This window comes from Coregonus lavaretus (genome assembly GCF_964263955.1).
Source record: "Coregonus lavaretus genome assembly, chromosome: 23".
Lineage (NCBI taxonomy): Eukaryota > Metazoa > Chordata > Actinopteri > Salmoniformes > Salmonidae > Coregonus > Coregonus lavaretus.
In genome coordinates, this window is record NC_140010.1 from 986,372 (window position 1) to 1,006,704 (window position 20,333).

At 46.6% G+C, this 20,333-nt stretch overlaps 1 protein-coding gene across 2 annotated transcripts; it reads right to left on the bottom strand.

Moving 5' to 3' along the window:
- Positions 1–167: 167 nt before the first annotated feature.
- LOC311150701 (uncharacterized protein) lies at positions 168–20,194 on the bottom strand (the record flags this gene model as incomplete). 2 transcript variants are annotated; one of them, XM_084188211.1, is made up of 3 exons in its annotated part: positions 168–2,851; positions 19,945–20,004; positions 20,095–20,194. In XM_084188211.1, 3 exons carry the CDS (start codon positions 20,192–20,194, stop codon positions 1,866–1,868), a joined length of 1,146 nt encoding a protein of 381 aa, XP_084044337.1. In that variant the 3' UTR covers positions 168–1,865. The 2 variants fall into 2 exon arrangements, with proteins under 2 accessions (XP_084044337.1, XP_084044338.1); XM_084188212.1 differs by lacking the exons at positions 19,945–20,004; positions 20,095–20,194 and adding exons at positions 17,794–17,965; positions 18,136–19,921.
- Between the last annotated feature and the right edge of the window lie 139 nt (positions 20,195–20,333).

Consider the following 20,333-nt stretch of genomic DNA (forward strand, 5'->3'; position numbering starts at 1 on the left):
TGAGTAGGTGTGTCCAAACTTTTGACTGGTACTGTATGTAAATGTGATATTTAATTTTTTTATTTTTAATACAATTGTAAAAAATTCAAAAAAACTGTTTTTGCTTTGTCATTATGGGGTATATAACAAAATGTGGAAAAAGTCAAGGGGTCTGAATATTTTCCGCATTCACTGTACATAACATCTTTATTAGAAGCCTCTTGCATCACATCATTATTAGAAGCCTCTTGGATCACATCATTATTAGAAGCCTCTTGGATCACATCATTATTAGAAGCCTCTTGGATCACATCATTATTAGAAGCCTCTTGCATCACATCATTATTAGAAGCCTCTTGGATCACATCATTATTAGAAGCCTCTTGGATCACATCATTATTAGAAGCCTCTTGCATCACATCATTATTAGAAGCCTCTTGCATCATATCATTATTAGAAGCCTCCTGCATCACATCATTATTAGAAGCCTCTTGCATCATATCATTATTAGAAGCCTCCTGCATCACATCATTATTAGAAGCCTCCTTCATCACATCATTATTAGAAGCCTCCTGCATCACATCATTATTAGAAGCCTCTTGCATCATATCATTATTAGAAGCCTCTTGCATCACATCATTATTAGAAGCCTCTTGCATCACATCATTATTAGAAGCCTCTTGGATCACATCATTATTAGAAGCCTCTTGCATCACATCATTATTAGAAGCCTCTTGGATCACATCATTATTAGAAGCCTCTTGGATCACATCATTATTAGAAGCCTCTTGCATCACATCATTATTAGAAGCCTCTTGCATCATATCATTATTAGAAGCCTCCTGCATCATATCATTATTAGAAGCCTCTTGCATCACATCATTATTAGAAGCCTCTTGCATCACATCATTATTAGAAGCCTCTTGCATCACATCATTATTAGAAGCCTCTTGCATCACATCATTATTAGAAGCCTCTTGGATCACATCATTATAAGAAGCCTCTTGCATCACATCATTATTAGAAGCCTCTTGCATCACATCATTATTAGAAGCCTCTTGCATCACATCATTATTAGAAGCCTCCTGCATCACATCATTATTAGAAGCCTCTTGGATCACATCATTATTAGAAGCCTCCTGCATCACATCATTATTAGAAGCCTCTTGGATCACATCATTATTAGAAGCCTCCTGCATCACATCATTATTAGAAGCCTCCTGCATCACATCATTATTAGAAGCCTCCTGCATCACATCATTATTAGAAGCCTCCTGCATCACATCATTCCCTCCTCTGATCAGCTGAGGCAGTTTGTTTTGCAGTTCACTCATAATAGTACTTGAAATATTATTACAAACTCAATGTATTATATTATCTCATTTTAAATCCATGTTTTAAACAAAGGTTGAGTGTAGAACAACTGTGATTTGACTGTAATGTTTTATGAAAGCATTTACACGTTCAACACATTCAGTAGTGCCGTTATCAACTAGACTGGGATGAAAAGTTCAACATTCACTGAGGGGGAAAACAAACACTAAAGAAAAGTGTGTAAATGTTGTGTTTAGCTGTAGCATTCATCCATCCATCCATCCATCCATCCATATGATGTATTGCAGAATATTTGACAGAATAACAACACCGATGGTTTTACGCAGCAGTGAAATACAAGTAAAAACAAGTGTAAAAATGTACACAACGTTTGGAATTATGCAATCATACAATCATTCCTCTGTAGCTCAGCTGGTAGAGCACGGCGCTTGTAACGCCAAGGTAGTGGGTTCGATCCCCGGGACCACCCATACACCAAAAAAATGTATGCATGCATGACTGTAAGTCGCTTTGGATAAAAGCGTCTGCTAAATGGCATATTATTATTATTATTATACGAGTTCACTCATTAATTCACCATCTACAGGTTGTTCTGGCACAGTGTCTTCATCAAAGACGTCAGGTGAATCATCTATCGGTCTAATGTACTGATCTGAACTGATTCTAGGGGATAACTGATCTTCAGGTGTGTCCGCTGCTAGGTGGATGCGTCGATGCCTGTCCAGATGCCCCTGTTGAATGAAGCTCTTCCAACAGAGGGAACAATGATAGGGTCTTTCCCCTGTGTGAGTCCTCTGATGAGCCTGGAGGTGAGCTAGCTGGGAGAAGCCTCTCCCACAGTCAGAGCAGCAGTGAGGTTTTTCCCCTGTATGGGTCTGGCTGTGCTTCCTCAGAGCCCCAGAGTTTATAAACCTCTTACCGCAGGCCAAGACAGCGCAGACGTAGGGTCTCTCTCCTGAGTGAATCCTCTGGTGGTCTTTCAGAGCTCCTGGGTGGGAGAAGGTCTTCAGACACTCTGAGCAGTGGTACGGCCTCTCTCCTGTGTGAGTACGCATGTGTTGGATCAGCTGGCCTGAGTTGGAGAATTTCCTTCCACAGTCCGGGGCAGAGCAGGGGTAAGGCTTCTCTCCTGTGTGCGTCCTGTGGTGTGTCTGTAGGTGTTCTAGCTTGGAGAAACTCTTGCCGCACTCTGTGAAAGTGCAGTGGAATGGCTTCTCTCCTGTGTGTGTTCTCTGGTGCTTGGCGAGGCCTCCTGGCTGACTGAAGCTCTTGCCACAGACCAGACAGTGGTACGGTCTCTCTCCTGTGTGGATCACCTGGTGACTTCTCAGGTTGCCAGAGTGACTGAAGCTCCGCCCACACTCAGAGCAGTGGTAAGGCCTCTCTCCTGTGTGAGTACGCATGTGTCTCCGCAGGGTTGATGAGTTGTAGAAATACTTCCCACAGGCTAAGCAAGGGTAGTTGGTTTCAGTGGTGTGACACTGCTGGTTCTTCTGGAGTGATTCTGAAGGGTCTATAGCCTGGCCTATACTGCCACCTGCAGGACAGGAGGGGAACAGCATTAATGGGACATTATTTCATAGTGCTGTGTGTAGGATATTTTATTCATTTTAAACTTTATATTTATGTAATATCATCTATTGTTTTTTTAATATAGACAATTTATTGAATTTTTTCATCTTTAACACAAACCAACAAATTAAACAAAAAAACACTAATACAAAACACCAATCCAGAGAAAACACATACTGTAAATCCATAGGGAGATGTTTTCCTGATAAATGATCTGCTATTTCATGGCCATGATATTCTGTTATGTGCCCTTAAGGAAACACAGGAATTGTTCCCATCTCTTGTATGTATTATTTTCTCCAGCCTCTTTGCTAACATGATTTCAGACGATGTTGTTGTGATCAACATATTCATCCACTCCGTGAACACTGGCTCATTAGAGCTTTTCCAATGTTCCAGGACCAGCCTTAACACTGACACAATACTTCAGACCAGCCTTAACACTGACACAATACTTCAGACCAGCCTTAACACTGACACAATACTTCAGACCAGCCTTAACACTGACACAATACTTCAGACCAGCCTTAACACTGACACAATACTTCAACATAATATTTTAAATCCTGTCTGGTTAATCCCTCTTATTTCAGACTTGTCACTCAACAGACACAGTCTTGGTGACCTGGGTACCTGGGATCAAACTCCGTCTCCCATGCACTGTAAGGCTTTGTCCCATAGGGGGCGCACAACCAGGCTTTCCCAGTGCATGTAGGAGGGTTCCTTTTGCCCCTTCACACGCTAACACACACCATCCTGGGACAAACCCATCCTATGGAATCTTAGGGGAGAGAAATAAAACTTTTAATTGTATACCTTTCCGTTGGATTCTCTGAAATGTTGCCCAATATCTGAGATCCTTGTACGTATTGCATCCATATCCTCTTATTAGAGCTGGGTGATATGGACAGAAAGATATATCACAATAAACTGACTGGACTATCACAATAAACTGACTGAATCATCACAATAAACTGACTGATTATCACAATAAACTGACTGGACTATCACAATAACCTGACTGGACTATCACAATAACCTGACTGGACTATCACAATAACCTGACTGGACTATCACAATAAACTGACTGGACTATCACAATAACCTGACTGGACTATCACAATAACCTGACTGAATCATCACAAACTGACTGAATCATCACAATAAACTGACTGAATTATCACAAACTGACTGAATTATCACAAACTGACTGAATTATCACAATAAACTGACTGAATTATCACAATAAACTGACTGGACTATCACAATAAACTGACTGAATCATCACAATAAACTGACTGAATCATCACAATAAACTGACTGAATTATCACAATAAACTGACTGAATTATCACAATAAACTGACTGAATTATCACAATAAACTGACTGAATTATCACAATAAACTGACTGAATTATCACAATAAACTGACTGAATCATCACAATAAACTGACTGAATTATCACAATAAACTGACTGAATTATCACAATAAACTGACTGAACTATCACAATAAACTGACTGAATTATCACAATAAACTGACTGAATTATCACAATAAACTGACTGAATTATCACAATAATAATCAATTGAACAATATGTTTATAAAATTAATAAGCACCAGTTACTTGTTTTATTTTACCCTTTAAAAATACTACTAATTTGAATGTTAATCAAAATACTACTACTTTGAATTTTAATTAAAATACTACTACTTTGAATTTTAATTAAAATACTACTACTTTGAATTTTAATTAAAATACTACTACTTTGAATGTTAATTAAAATACTACTACTTTGAATTTTAATTAAAATACTACTAATTTGAATGTTAATTAAAATACTACTACTACTACACTGACATTCCTGTCTTGCAGGAATCAGCCATACTGCTCGTTCTGTGCGTGGTGGTATTGTCATGCTGGAGGGTCATGTCAGGATGAGCCTGCAGGAAGGGTACCACATGAGGGAGGAGGATGTCTTCCCTGTAACGCACAGCGTTGAGATTGCCTGCAATGACAACAAGCTCAGTCCGATGATGCTGTGACACACCGCCCCAGACCATGTCGGACCCTCCACCTCCAAATCGATCCCACTCCAGAGTACAGGCCTCGGTGTAACGCTCATTCCTTCGAAGATACACGCGAATCCGACCATCACCCATGGTGAGACAAAACCACGACATGTCAGTGAAGAGCACTTTTTGCCAGTCCTGTCTGGTCCAGCGACGGTGGGTTTGTGCCGGTGATGTCTGGTGAGGACCTGCCTTACAACAGGCCTACAAGCCCTCAGTCCAGCCTCTCTCAGCATATTGCGGACAGTCTGAGCACTGATGGAGGGATTGTGCGTTCCTGGTGTAACTCGGGCAGTTGTTGTTGCCATCCTGTACCTGTCCCGCAGGTGTGATGTTCGGATGTACCGATCCTGTGCAGGTGTTGTTACACGTGGTCTGCCACTGCGAGGACAATCAGCTGTTCGTCCTGTCTCCCTGTAGTGCTGTCTTAGGCGTCTCACAGTAGGGACATTGCAATTTATTGCCCTGGCCACATCTGCAGTCCTCATGCCTCCTTGCAGCATGCCTAAGGCACGTTCACGCAGATGAGCAGGGACCCTGGGCATCTTTCTTTTGGTGTTTTTCAGAGTCAGTAGAAAGGCCTCTTTAGTGTCCTAAGTTTTCATAACTGTGACCTTAATTGTCTACCGTCTGTAAGCTGTTAGTGTCTTAACGACCGTTCCACAGGTGCATGTTCATTAATTGTTTATGGTTCATTGAACAAGCATGGGAAACAGAGTTTAAACCCTTTATAATGAAGATCTGTGAAGTTATTTGGAATGTAACTAATTATCTTGGAAAGATAGTTTTTGTTGTTGCTGAGTTTAGCAGTAGCTGTTTAGCATAGTGGCTAGCCTAGCGGTAACCCCAAGCTAGCCCTAACCCTAACCCAACCAGGGAAACAAGCTCTCTGCTCTCCACAACCCCAAGCTAGCCCTAACCCTAACCCAACCAGGGAAACAAGCTCTCTGCTCTCCACAACCCCAAGCTGGATGATCCAAGATGGCGTAGTAGTGCAGTTGTGTTTTTATCGTATGTCTGTAAATAGCCTGTAAATACCCTATTTTTCTGTATTTTCGTACATATTTCCCTATCAGACTTTTCATCCTTCTACAAAATATACTTTCCTGCAACCCGCCTCACTCAATGTGGAACAGATTCTATTATTGACTTACCTTTATCTAGAATCTAGAATCTCCAGTTGAAACTAGCTAGCCAGCTAACTAGCTACTTACTATTAGCCACAGCTAGCGGTATTTCACCCAGAACATTGGATTTTTTTTCTGCGGGATTAATTTTAATCACTGGACATTGATCACCGGATATTCGGCCAGTCTGCACAGCGCGTTATCGACCCAGAACATATCAGTTTTTCCGCCAGAATCACTGAATCACTGGACCTTTAACTCCGGATTCATCGCTACCAGCTAGCTACAACAAAACGGACGCTGTGGTCTGGCTAATCATCCTGAGCTAGGCCCATCTCCCGGCTATCTACCTCTCTGTCAACCGGACGGGACCACCTAGTGTTGACACGGAGCCCCGCCGATCCTACACGACTGGTCTGCCGACGAAATCGTCTGATGTGGTTACGACGTTAACCACGAAGATTCCATCCATCTGCTAGCCCTGGCCCGCTAGCACACGCTAGCCATGGCCTCTTACTCACTAGTGCTTTACCACCGGACCTTATGATAACTCAGCTATACAGCTGATGTCTGCTGGACTGTTCCTTTTTACGGTACTACATCCTGTTTATGTTTAGCCTCAGCCCAAACATGGTTAGTTTATTGTTGTTTTGGTTATTTCTAATTGTACTATATCACTGTAGACCCCCCAGCCTAGCTAAACCTGCCTTAGATAGCTCCTTTGCCCCTCCCCCTATACACGCGGAGACCGACTCAATTGATGCCTCCTGCGATGCTATCTCTTTCATTGTTACCCAACGCTTAGGTTTACCTCCACTTTACTCATATCCTTCCATATCCTTGTCTGTACATAATGCCCTGAATCTTTTCTATAACACCCGGAAATCTGCCCCCTTTATTCTATGTACCCAACGCACTAGAAGACCAGTTCTTAAAGCCTTTAGCCGTATCCTTATTCTAGTCCTCCTCTGTTCCTCTGGTGATGTAGAGGCTAACCCAGGCCCTGCAGCCCCCAGTATCACTCCTACTCCCCAGGCGCTATCATTTGATGACTTCTGTAATCGCAAAAGTCTTGGTTTCTTGCACATAAATATCAGAAGTCTACTTCCTAAGTTTGAGTTATTCACTGCGTTAGCACACTCTGCCAACCCTGATGTTCTAGCAGTGTCTGAATCCTGGCTCAGGAAGGCCACCAAAAATTCTGAAATTTCCATCCCCAACTATAACATTTTCCGTCTAGATAGAACTGCCAAAGGGGGTGGAGTTGCAATCTACTGTAGAGATAGCCTGCAGAGCTCTATCATACTATCCAGGTCTGTGCCCAAACAGTTTGAGCTTCTACTTCTAAAAATCCACCTTTCCAGAAATAAGTCTCTCACTGTTGCCGCTTGCTACAGACCCCCCTCAGCCCCCAGCTGTGCCCTGGACACCATATGTGAATTGATTGCCCCCCATTTATCCTCAGAGTTTGTACTGCTTGGTGACCTAAATTGGGATATGCTTAATACCCCAGCCATCCTACAATCCAAGCTAGATGCCCTCAACCTCACGCAAATTATCAACGAACCTACCAGGTACAACCCTAAATCCGTAAACATGGGTACCCTCATAGATATCATCCTGACTAACATACCCTCTAAATACACCTCAGCTGTCTTCAACCAGGATCTCAGCGATCACTGCCTTATTGCCTGCGTCCGTAACGGGTCCGCGGTCAAACGACCACCCCTCATCACTGTCAAACGCTCCCTAAAACACTTTAGCGAGCAGGCCTTCCTAATTGACCTGGCCCAGGTATCCTGGATGGATATAGATCTCATTCCGTCAGTAGAGGATGCCTGGTTGTTCCTTAAAAGTAATTTCCTCTCAATCTTAAATAAACATGCCCCATTCAAAAAATACAGAACTAAGAACCGATATAGCCCCTGGTTCTCCTCAGACTTGACTGCCCTTGACCAGCACAAAAACATCCTGTGGCGTACAGCATTAGCATCAAATAGCCCCCGCGATATGCAACTTTTCAGGGAAGTTAGGAACCAATATACACAAGCAGTCAGGAAAGCAAAGGCTAACTTTTTCAAACAGAAATTTGCATCCTGTAGCACTAACTCCAAAAAGTTTTGGGACACTGTAAAGTCCATGGAGAATAAGAGCACTTCCTCCCAGCTGCCCACTGCACTGAGGCTAGGAAACACTATCACCACCGATAAATCTACAATAATCGAGAATTTCAACAAGCATTTTGCTACAGCTGGCCATGCTTTCCATCTGGCTACCACTACCCCGGCCACCAACTCTGCACCCTCTGCTGCAACTTGCCCATGCCCCCCCCCGCTTCGCCTTCACACAAATTCAGACAGCTGATGTTTTGAAAGCGCTGCAAAATCTGGACCCCTACAAATCAGCTGGGCTAGACAATCTGGACCCTTTCTTTCTAAAACTAGCCGCCGAAATTGTCGCAACCCCTATTACTAGTCTGTTCAACCTCTCTTTCATAACGTCTGAGATCCCCAGAGATTGGAAAGCTGCCGCGGTCATCCCCCTCTTCAAAGGGGGTGACACTCTAGATCCAAACTGCTACAGACCTATATCCATCCTGCCCTGCCTTTCGAAAGTATTTGAAAGCCAAGTTAACAAACAGATCACCGACCATTTCGAATACCACCGTACCTTCTCCGCTATGCAATCCGGTTTCCGAGCTGGTCACGGGTGCACTTCAGCCACGCTCAAGGTCCTAAACGATATTATAACCGCGATTGATAATAGACAGTACTGTGCAGCCGTCTTCATCGACCTGGCCAAGGCTTTCGACTCTGTCAACCACCGCATTCTTATTGGCAGACTAAATAGCCTTGGTTTCTCAAATGACTGCCTCGCCTGGTTCACCAACTACTTCTCAGATAGAGTTCAGTGTGTCAAATCGGAGGGCCTGTTGTCTGGACCTATGGCAGTCTCTATGGGGGTGCCACAGGGTTCAATTCTTGGGCCGACACTTTTCTCCGTGTATATCAATGATGTCGCTCTTGCTGCTGGTGACTCTCAGATCCACCTCTACGCAGACGACACCATGTTGTATACATCTGGCCCTTCATTGGACACTGTGTTAACAAACCTCCAAACGAGCTTCAATGCCATACAACAATCCTTCAGTAGCCTCCAACTGCTCTTAAACACTAGTAAAACTAAATGCATGCTTTTCAATCGAACGCTGCTGGCACCCGCCCACCCGACTAGAATCACCACTCTCGACGGGTCTGACCTAGAGTATGTGGACAACTACAAATACCTAGGTGTCTGGTTAGACTGTAAACTCAACTTCCAGACTCACATAAAGAATCTCCAATCCAAAGTTAAATCTAGAATCGGCTTCCTATTTCGCAACAAAGCCTCCTTCACTCATGCTGCCAAACATGCCCTCGTAAAACTGACTATCCTACCGATCCTTGACTTCGGCGATGTCATTTACAAAATAGCCTCCAACACTCTACTCAGCAAATTGGATGTAGTCTATCACAGTGCCATCCGTTTTGTCTCCAAAGCCCCATACACTACCCACCACTGTGACCTGTACGCTCTTGTTGGCTGGTCCTCACTACATGTTCGTCGTCAAACCCACTGGCTCCAGGCCATCTATAAATCACTGCTAGGCAAATCCCCGCCTTATCTTAGCTCATTGGTCACCATAGCAGCACCCACCCGTAGTCTGCGCTCCAGCAGGTATATCTCACTGGTCATTCCCAAAGCCAACACCTCCTTTGGCCGCCATTCCTTCCAGTTCTCTGCTGCCAATGACTGGAACGAATTGCAAAAATCTCTGAAGCTGGAGACTCTTATCTCCCTCAATAACTTTAAGCATCAGTTGTCAGAGCACCTTACCGATCACTGCACCTGTACACAGCCCATCTGAAATTAGCCCACCCAACTACCTCATCCCTATATTGTTATTTATTTTGCTCTTTTGCACCCCAGTATCTCTATTTGCACATAATCTCTTGCACATCTAGCATTCCAGTGTTAATACTATTGTAATTATTCTGCACTATAGCCTATTTATTGCCTTACCTCCATAACTTGCTACATTTGCACACACTGTATATATATTTTCTGTTGTATTTTTGACTTTATGTTTTTTACCCCATATGTAACTCTGTGTTGTTTTTATTGCACTGCTTTGCTTTATCTTGGCCAGGTCGCAGTTGTAAATGAGAACCTGTTCTCAACTGGCTTACCTGGTTAAATAAAGGTGAAATAAAAAAAATAAAAAAAAGCTACCAACCAGGGAAACAAGCTCTCTGCTCTCCACAACCCCAAGCTACCAACCAGGGAAACAAGCTCTCTGCTCTCCACAACCCCAAGCTACCAACCAGGGAAACAAGCTCTCTGCTCTCCACAACCCCAAGCTAGCCCTAACCCTAACCCAACCAGGGAAACAAGCTCTCTGCTCTCCACAACCCCAAGCTACCAACCAGGGAAACAAGCTCTCTGCTCTCCACAACCCCAAGCTACCAACCAGGGAAAACAAGCCAACCAACTAAACTAAAGATCTTTACAACTTTTGATCAAACATAATTTTGAAAAGAAAGAAAATCATAAGCTTCCCACCAAAGTCAAAGTTTGGTACCAAGGTCATCCAGACGAGCAGACTGCAGTAGCAAACCCAGTCATCTCTGCTCAAACGTATGCAACATTATATAGTCGATTGTAGTCTCACCATGCACACTGCTCTCCAGATACTCCTAATGTCCCCCCTCCTCTCCTCCTCTCCTCCTCCTCTCCTCTCCATGCACACTGCTCTCCAGATACTCCTAATGTCCCCCCTCCTCTCCTCCTCTCCTCTCCATGCACACTGCTTTCCAGATACTCCTAATGTCCCCCCTCCTCTCCTCCTCTCCTCACCATGCACACTGCTCTCCAGATACTCCTAATGTCCCCCCTCCTCTCCTCCTCTCCTCCTCTCCTCACCATGCAAACTGTTCTCCAGATACTCCTAATGTCCCCCCTCCTCTCCTCCTCTCCTCCTCTCCTCTCCATGCACACTGCTCTCCAGATACTCCTAATGTCCCCCCTCCTCTCCTCCTCTCCTCCTCTCCTCACCATGCACACTGCTCTCCAGATACTCCTAATGTCCCCCCTCCTCTCCTCCTCTCCTCCTCTCCTCTCCATGCACACTGCTCTCCAGATACTCCTAATGTCTCCCCTCCTCTCCTCTCCTCTCCTCTCCTCTCCATGCACACTGCTCTCCAGATACTCCTAATGCCCCCCCTCCTCTCCTCCTCTCCTCCTCTCCTCTCCATGCACACTGCTCTCCAGATACTCCTAATGCCCCCCCTCCTCTCCTCCTCTCCTCTCCATGCACAATGCTCTCCAGATACTCCTAATGCCCCCCCTCCTCTCCTCCTCTCCTCTCCTCTCCTCTCCATGCACACTGCTCTCCAGATACTCCTAATGCCCCCCCTCCTCTCCTCCTCTCCTCTCCTCTCCATGCACACTGCTCTCCAGATACTCCTAATGCCCCCCCTCCTCTCCTCTCCTCTCCATGCACACTGCTCTCCAGATACTCCTAATGTCCCACCTCCTCTCCTCTCCATGCACACTGCTCTCCAGATACTCCTAATGTCTCCCCTCCTCTCCTCTCCTCTCCTCTCCATGCACACTGCTCTCCAGATACTCCTAATGCCCCCCCTCCTCTCCTCCTCTCCTCCTCTCCTCTCCATGCACACTGCTCTCCAGATACTCCTAATGTCCCCCCTCCTCTCCTCCTCTCCTCCTCTCCTCACCATGCACACTGCTCTCCAGATACTCCTAATGTCCCTCCTCCTCTCCTCTCCATGCACACTGCTCTCCAGATACTCCTAATGCCCCCCCTCCTCCTCTCCTCTCCTCTCCATGCACACTGCTCTCCAGATACTCCTAATGCCCCCCCTCCTCTCCTCCTCTCCTCTCCTCTCCATGCACACTGCTCTCCAGATACTCCTAATGCCCCCCCTCCTCTCCTCCTCTCCTCTCCTCTCCATGCACACTGCTCTCCAGATACTCCTAATGTCCCCCCTCCTCTCCTCCTCTCCTCTCCATACACACTGCTCTCCAGATACTCCTAATGTCCCCCCTCCTCTCCTCTACTCTCCACACCATACACACTGCTCTCCAGATACTCCTAATGCCCCCCCTCCTCTCCTCCTCTCCTCTCCATGCACACTGCTCTCCAGATACTCCTAATGTCCCCCCTCCTCTCCTCCTCTCCTCTCCATGCACACTGCTCTCCAGATACTCCTAATGCCCCTCCTCCTCTCCTCCTCTCCTCTCCATGCACACTGCTCTCCAGATACTCCTAATGCCCCACCTCCTCTCCTCCTCTCCTCTCCATGCACACTGCTCTCCAGATACTCCTAATGTCCCTCCTCCTCTCCTCCTCTCCTCACTATGCACACTGCTCTCCAGATACTCCTAATGTCCCCCCTCCTCTCCTCCTCTCCTCACCATGCACACTGCTCTCCAGATACTCCTAATGCCCCCCCTCCTCTCCTCCTCTCCATGCACACTGCTCTCCAGATACTCCTAATGTCCCCCCTCCTCTCCTCTACTCTCCACACCATACACACTGCTCTCCAGATACTCCTAATGCCCCCCCTCCTCTCCTCCTCTCCTCTCCTCTCCATGCACACTGCTCTCCAGATACTCCTAATGCCCCCCCTCCTCTCCTCCTCTCCTCTCCTCTCCATGCACACTGCTCTCCAGATACTCCTAATGCCCCCCCTCCTCTCCTCTCCTCTCCATGCACACTGCTCTCCAGATACTCCTAATGCCCCCCCTCCTCTCCTCCTCTCCTCTCCTCTCCATGCACACTGCTCTCCAGATACTCCTAATGTCCCCCCTCCTCTCCTCCTCTCCTCTCCATGCACACTGCTCTCCAGATACTCCTAATGTCCCCCCTCCTCTCCTCCTCTCCTCTCCATGCACACTGCTCTCCAGATACTCCTAATGTCCCCCCCCCTCTCCTCTCCTCCTCTCCTCTCCATACACACTGCTCTCCAGATACTCCTAATGTCCCCCCTCCTCTCCTCTACTCTCCACACCATACACACTGCTCTCCAGATACTCCTAATGCCCCCCCTCCTCTCCTCCTCTCCTCTCCATGCACACTGCTCTCCAGATACTCCTAATGTCCCCCCTCCTCTCCTCCTCTCCTCTCCATGCACACTGCTCTCCAGATACTCCTAATGCCCCTCCTCCTCTCCTCTCCATGCACACTGCTCTCCAGATACTCCTAATGCCCCCCCTCCTCTCCTCCTCTCCTCTCCATGCACACTGCTCTCCAGATACTCCTAATGTCCCCCCCTCCTCTCCTCCTCTCCTCTCCATGCACACTGCTCTCCAGATACTCCTAATGTCCCCCCTCCTCTCCTCCTCTCCTCTCCATGCACACTGCTCTCCAGATACTCCTAATGTCCCCCCTCCTCTCCTCCTCTCCTCTCCATGCACACTGCTCTCCAGATACTCCTAATGTCCCCCCTCCTCTCCTCCTCTCCTCTCCTCTCCATGCACACTGCTCTCCAGATACTCCTAATGTCCCCCCTCCTCTCCTCCTCTCCTCACCATGCACACTGCTCTCCAGATACTCCTAATGTCCCCCCTCCTCTCCTCCTCCCCTCCTCTCCATGCACACTGCTCTCCAGATACTCCTAATGTCCCCCCTCCTCTCCTCCTCTCCTCTCCATGCACACTGCTCTCCAGATACTCCTAATGTCCCCCCTCCTCTCCTCCTCTCCTCTCCATGCACACTGCTCTCCAGATACTCCTAATGTCCCCCCTCCTCTCCTCCTCTCCTCTCCATGCACACTGCTCTCCAGATACTCCTAATGTCCCCCCTCCTCTCCTCCTCTCCTCTCCATGCACACTGCTCTCCAGATACTCCTAATGTCCCCCCTCCTCTCCTCCTCTCCTCCTCTCCTCACCATGCACACTGCTCTCCAGATACTCCTAATGTCCCCCCTCCTCTCCTCCTCTCCTCTCCATGCACACTGCTCTCCAGATACTCCTAATGTCCCCCCTCCTCTCCTCTCCATGCACACTGCTCTCCAGATACTCCTAATGTCCCCCCTCCTCTCCTCTCCTCTCCATGCACACTGCTCTCCAGATACTCCTAATGCCCCCCCTCCTCTCCTCCTCTCCTCTCCATGCACACTGCTCTCCAGATACTCCTAATGTCTCCCCTCCTCTCCTCTCCTCTCCTCTCCATGCACACTGCTCTCCAGATACTCCTAATGTCTCCCCTCCTCTCCTCTCCTCTCCATGCACACTGCTCTCCAGATACTCCTAATGTCCCCCCTCCTCTCCTCTCCATGCACACTGCTCTCCAGATACTCCTAATGCCCCCCCTCCTCTCCTCCTCTCCTCTCCTCTCCATGCACACTGCTCTCCAGATACTCCTAATGTCTCCCCTCCTCTCCTCTCCTCTCCTCTCCATGCACACTGCTCTCCAGATACTCCTAATGTCCCCCCCTCCTCTCCTCCTCTCCTCTCCATGCACACTGCTCTCCAGATACTCCTAATGTCTCCCCTCCTCTCCTCCCCTCTCCATGCACACTGCTCTCCAGATACTCCTAATGTCTCCCCTCCTCTCTCCTCCTCTCCTCTCCATGCACACTGCTCTCCAGATACTCCTAATGTCCTCCCTCCTCTCCTCCTCTCCATGCACACTGCTCTCCAGATACTCCTAATGTCCCCCCTCCTCTCCTCCTCTCCTCACCATGCACACTGCTCTCCAGATACTCCTAATGTCCCCCCTCCTCTCCTCCTCTCCTCTCCTCTCCTCTCCATGCACACTGCTCTCCAGATACTCCTAATGCCCCCCCCTCCTCTCCTCTCCTCTCCTCTCCAGATACTCCTAATGTCCCCCCTCCTCTCCTCCTCTCCTCTCCATGCACACTGCTCTCCAGATACTCCTAATGTCCCCCCTCCTCTCCTCCTCTCCTCACCATGCACACTGCTCTCCAGATACTCCTAATGCCCCCCCTCCTCTCCTCACCATGCACACTGCTCTCCAGATACTCCTAATGCCCCCCCTCCTCTCCTCCTCTCCTCTCCATGCACACTGCTCTCCAGATACTCCTAATGCCCCCCCTCCTCTCCTCACCATGCACACTGCTCTCCAGATACTCCTAATGCCCCCCCTCCTCTCCTCACCATGCACACTGCTCTCCAGATACTCCTAATGCCCCCCCTCCTCTCCTCCTCTCCTCTCCATGCACACTGCTCTCCAGATACTCCTAATGCCCCCCCTCCTCTCCTCACCATGCACACTGCTCTCCAGATACTCCTAATGCCCCCCCTCCTCTCCTCTCCATGCACACTGCTCTCCAGATACTCCTAATGCCCCCCCTCCTCTCCTCCTCTCCTCTCCATGCACACTGCTCTCCAGATACTCCTAATGTCCCCCCTCCTCTCCTCCTCTCCTCACCATGCACACTGCTCTCCAGATACTCCTAATGCCCCCCCTCCTCTCCTCCTCTCCATGCACACTGCTCTCCAGATACTCCTAATGTCCCCCCTCCTCTCCTCCTCCTCTCCTCTCCATGCACACTGCTCTCCAGATACTCCTAATGTCCCCCCTCCTCTCCTCTCCTCTCCTCTCCTCTCCATGCACACTGCTCTCCAGATACTCCTAATGTCCCCCCTCCTCTCCTCCTCTCCTCTCCATGCACACTGCTCTCCAGATACTCCTAATGTCCCCCCTCCTCTCCACAGAGTCCTGGCACCTATAGCTGATTTCATGGATGAACTCTCACCAAAACTCCAGGAGGAATTCGATGGAATCACAGTGAAATGAACTTGTTCTGTGTTCAGACATTATTCCATAGACACTTCTGTTATCTCCATGTCTGTTCATAGCAGAGTAAGCAGACACTGTTGTACTATTGTTCAGAAATAAACTACACTCTGACACATTTTCTTCCATGACACTTGTTCACATGCCTGTTCTCAGCAGACACGTTTGTACTGTGGTTTACGTTCAGAAGCAAGAATAAAGGTTTATTAGTGTGCCGAAAAGGCTCTGTTGGCATTTTTTCATCTCAATACATTTACATTTAAGTCATTTAGCAGACGCTCTTATCCAGAGCGACTTACAAATTGGTGCATTCAACTTAGGATAGCCAGTGGGACAACCACATCTTGATCACAATACAAGGGGTTTCAATGCATTCTATTTGAACATCAAGTTCTGACAACGTAGAGAAGAGCTGTGAGCCACAGACTAGACAGGCTTTCTACTACTGGTGGTGTAGTTCAATGTAATCTAAATTACTGGACACTGAGACGTCATAGAATCAAGATTAAAAGTCTACATTTTTAGTACAAAGTACTTTGGTTCACAGTGCGTCCATCAAGGAGTGTGTGTGAGCAGTCCAAACAAAGCCCTATTCTTGATTGGCTGGCTTTGGGTTGAGTTGTCCTCTCCTAACCACGGGGGGGGGGGGGGGGGGGGTTGTCAGCAAATGAAGGGAGTGGTTTGTCAGCAAATGCGGGCGGCACGAACACTATATATAAAAAAGTATGTGGACACCACTTCAAATTAGTGGATTTGGCTATTTCAGCCACACCCGTTGCTGACAGGTGTATAAAATCAAGCACACAGCCATGCAATCTCCATAGACAAACATCTGCAATAGAATGGCCTTACTGAAGAGCTCAGTAACTTTCAACGTGGCACAGTCATAGGATGCCACCTTTCCAACAAGTCAGTTCTTCACATTTCTGCCCTGCTAAAACTGCCCCGGTCAAATGTAAGTGCTGTTATTGTGAAGTGGAAACGTCTAGGAGCAACAACGGCTCAGCCGAGCTCACAAAACGGGACCGCTGAGTGCTGAAGCGAGTAGTGGGTAAAAATCGTCTGTAACAAATCACTACCGAGTTCCAAACTGCCTCTGGAAGCAACGTCAACATAATAACTGTTAGTCAGGAGCTTCATGAAATGGGTTTCCATGGCTGAGCAGCCGCGCACAAGCCTAAGATCATCATGCGCAATGCCAAGTGTCGGCTGAAGTGGTGTAAAGCTCGCTGCCATTGGACTCTGGAGCAGTGGAAACGCGTTCTCTGGAGTGATGAATCACGCTTCACCATCTGGCAGTCCAACAGACGAATCTGGGTTTGGCGAATGCCAGGAGAATGCTATTCATAGTGCCAACTGTAAAGTTTGGTGGAGGAGGAATAATGTTCTGGGGCTGTTTTTCATGGTTCGGGCTAGGACCCTTAGTTCCAGTGAGGGGAAATCTTAACGCTACAGCATACAATGACATTCTAGACGATTCTGTGCTTCCAACTTTGTGGCAACAGTTTGGGGAAGGCCCTTTCCGGTTTCAGCATGAAAATGCCCCTGTGCACAAAGCGAGGACCATACAGAAATGGTTTGTGGAGATTGGTGTGGAAGAACTTGACTGGCCTGCACAGAGCCCTGAACTCAACCCCATCGAACACCTTTGGGATGAATTGGAACACCGACTGCGAGCCAGGCCTAATCGCCCAACATCAGTGCCCAACCTCACTAATGCTCTTGTGGCTGAATGGAAGCAAGTCCCCGCAGCAATGTTCCAACATCTAGTGGAAAGCCTTCCCAGAAGAGTAGAGGCTGTTATAGCAGCAAAGGGGGGACCAACTCCATATTAATGCCCATCATTTTGGAATGAGATGTTCAACGAGCAGGTGTCCACATACTTTTGGTCATTTAGTGCATCTGGTGTTTGGCTCATGAGGACAGGTAGTTGGGGAGGGCCACATGCCCTTAGCCTTTTTAGGGGTCGATTGGACGACCAAGAATCCTCATCGAAGCCATAATGCCGAATGCATTCTCTGACTCAGGTAACCCCCGGTTTATTAAGATGGACACCTGTGAATGAGAGGTAACAAGAATATATGTCAGATATATACACGTCAGAGATTTTTTCCAGAAACCATATTCCAAAAGCCTTGATAAAATGGCATTCCTCAGAGGTGCATACATTAGAAATTAGAAACAGAAAAAGTTCAGTTGATTGCAACATTCTATTATCAACATACCTGGATAAGGGCGCATGAGGTTCTCATGTAGGGGGAATGCTGCATCTCCCAGGAAAACACAAGGAATTGGTGTTGTGGTACCTGGCCGGACAGCTGGCGGTGGTAAATCGAGGGTCTTAAAACACTCGACCATAGCTCCCTCGGCCGCATGCCCCTACATCCACCCTGTAGCCTCTGTTTCCGTATCTCGCCTTTTATATGTGTTGCTAGGTACATCAAATCTAGTAGATCCCTATTATATGTGTTGCAAGGTACTATCAAATCTAGTAGATCCCTATTATATGTGTTGCTAGGTACATCAAATCTAGTAGATCCCTATTATATGTGTTGCTAGGTACATCAAATCTAGTAGATCCCTATTATACATGTTGCTAGGTACATCAAATCTAGTAGATCCCTATTATATGTGTTGCTAGGTACATCAAATCTAGTAGATCCCTATTATATGTGTTGCTAGGTACATCAAATCTAGTAGATCCCTATTATATGTGTTGCTAGGTACATCAAATCTAGTAGATCCCTATTATATGTGTTGCTAGGTACATCATATCTAGTAGATCCCTATTATATATGTTGCTAGGTACATCAAATCTAGTAGATCCCTATTATATATGTTGCTAGGTACATCAAATCTAGTAGATCCCTATTATACATGTTGCTAGGTACATCAAATCTAGTAGATCCCTATTATATGTGTTGCTAGGTACATCAAATCTAGTAGATCCCTATTATATGTGTTGCTAGGTACATCAAATCTAGTAGATCCCTATTATATGTGTTGCTAGGTACATCAAATCTAGTAGATCCCTATTATATGTGTTGCTAGGTACATCATATCTAGTAGATCCCTATTATATATGTTGCTAGGTACATCAAATCTAGTAGATCCCTATTATATATGTGGCTAGGTACATCATATCTAGTAGATCCCTATTATATATGTTGCTAGGTACATCAAATCTAGTAGATCCCTATTATATATGTGGCTAGGTACATCATATCTAGTAGATCCAGGGCAATTCGCACAACTTCCATTTTCTCGCCAGTCAAGTGTCTCTCTGTGTCCACTATTATATCACAGATGGAACAATGAGACAGATATTTCACCGGATGTATACATGTGAAGCATCCACTTGGCGTTTCCACTCACTGGCTGGCAGTGGGAGAAGATGGAAAGACATTCTGCACATTTTCTCATCGAATAAACATTTGATTTCAATACAGTTTTCTGTTCCCAAAACTAGAATATGTTATGAACAGAGTGGACTACGTTTTGTAGACTTTACCATTTGTAAAAGTTTTTAAAAATCGCGATGTTTAGAAGGAGTACAAAGGAGAATTTAGTTATTGCACAAGCGCACTTCAGAGTAGGCGGTCCCTAACGGAAATATGCAGATGAATGCCAGAACGCGCCAATAAGATCTCGCTAAATCGTACTTTACTCCGCCCACCTCCTTGTCTGTTCTGCCCAATATGACTAATTTGTTCCCATTGGAAACGACAGGCTGTGGTCTATCTTGGTATAGTTAAACAAGTCTTTGATTATCTTCTCCCGCGCGTTTCTTCCCTGTTTGGGTGTCTTCACTTCCTTGTTTGGCCGTAGATGGCTATTACCAGCTCATCACCCTCTACAGTCCCGGGGTAATATTGCCGCTTTCCCCTTTATTTTTTTTAGTTTTCAAGCGAACGTCTTTCTAGGGACCATGCGAGTACACTCGTTCAGTACACTGAAGCATGCTGACGACGGCTTTAGTGCCTACAAAAAGACGCCATTACTATTTCTCTCTATTGTCACCTCACCAGACTTACCGTGTTCTCCAAGGTGACACGGTACCTCTTCCTGTTCCTCTTTCACACCCCAGGACAGCCCTAGTGTCAACAGAATAAAAACACATAGGCTATAACAATAAATAATCCCAATAATTTACAGTTTAGCTACATTGATCCATCAGAACTTACTGGGTTCCGCTAAATAATCCACTATCTCTCCCTCTTCATCCTTCACCACAACGTTGATCCCGAGGATTGGAGCAGAGTCCACTGGGTTGATGGATACCATCTCTGCTATAGTTAGTTCTGTGGTTTTACCATCTATGGTACCAGGCTAGCTAGCTATCTATCAACGGTTAGTTATGTAGCAGATAAACTATTCGTAAAAAGGCATGCAATTCTACGGTCCCATGTAGAACGAAAACCAA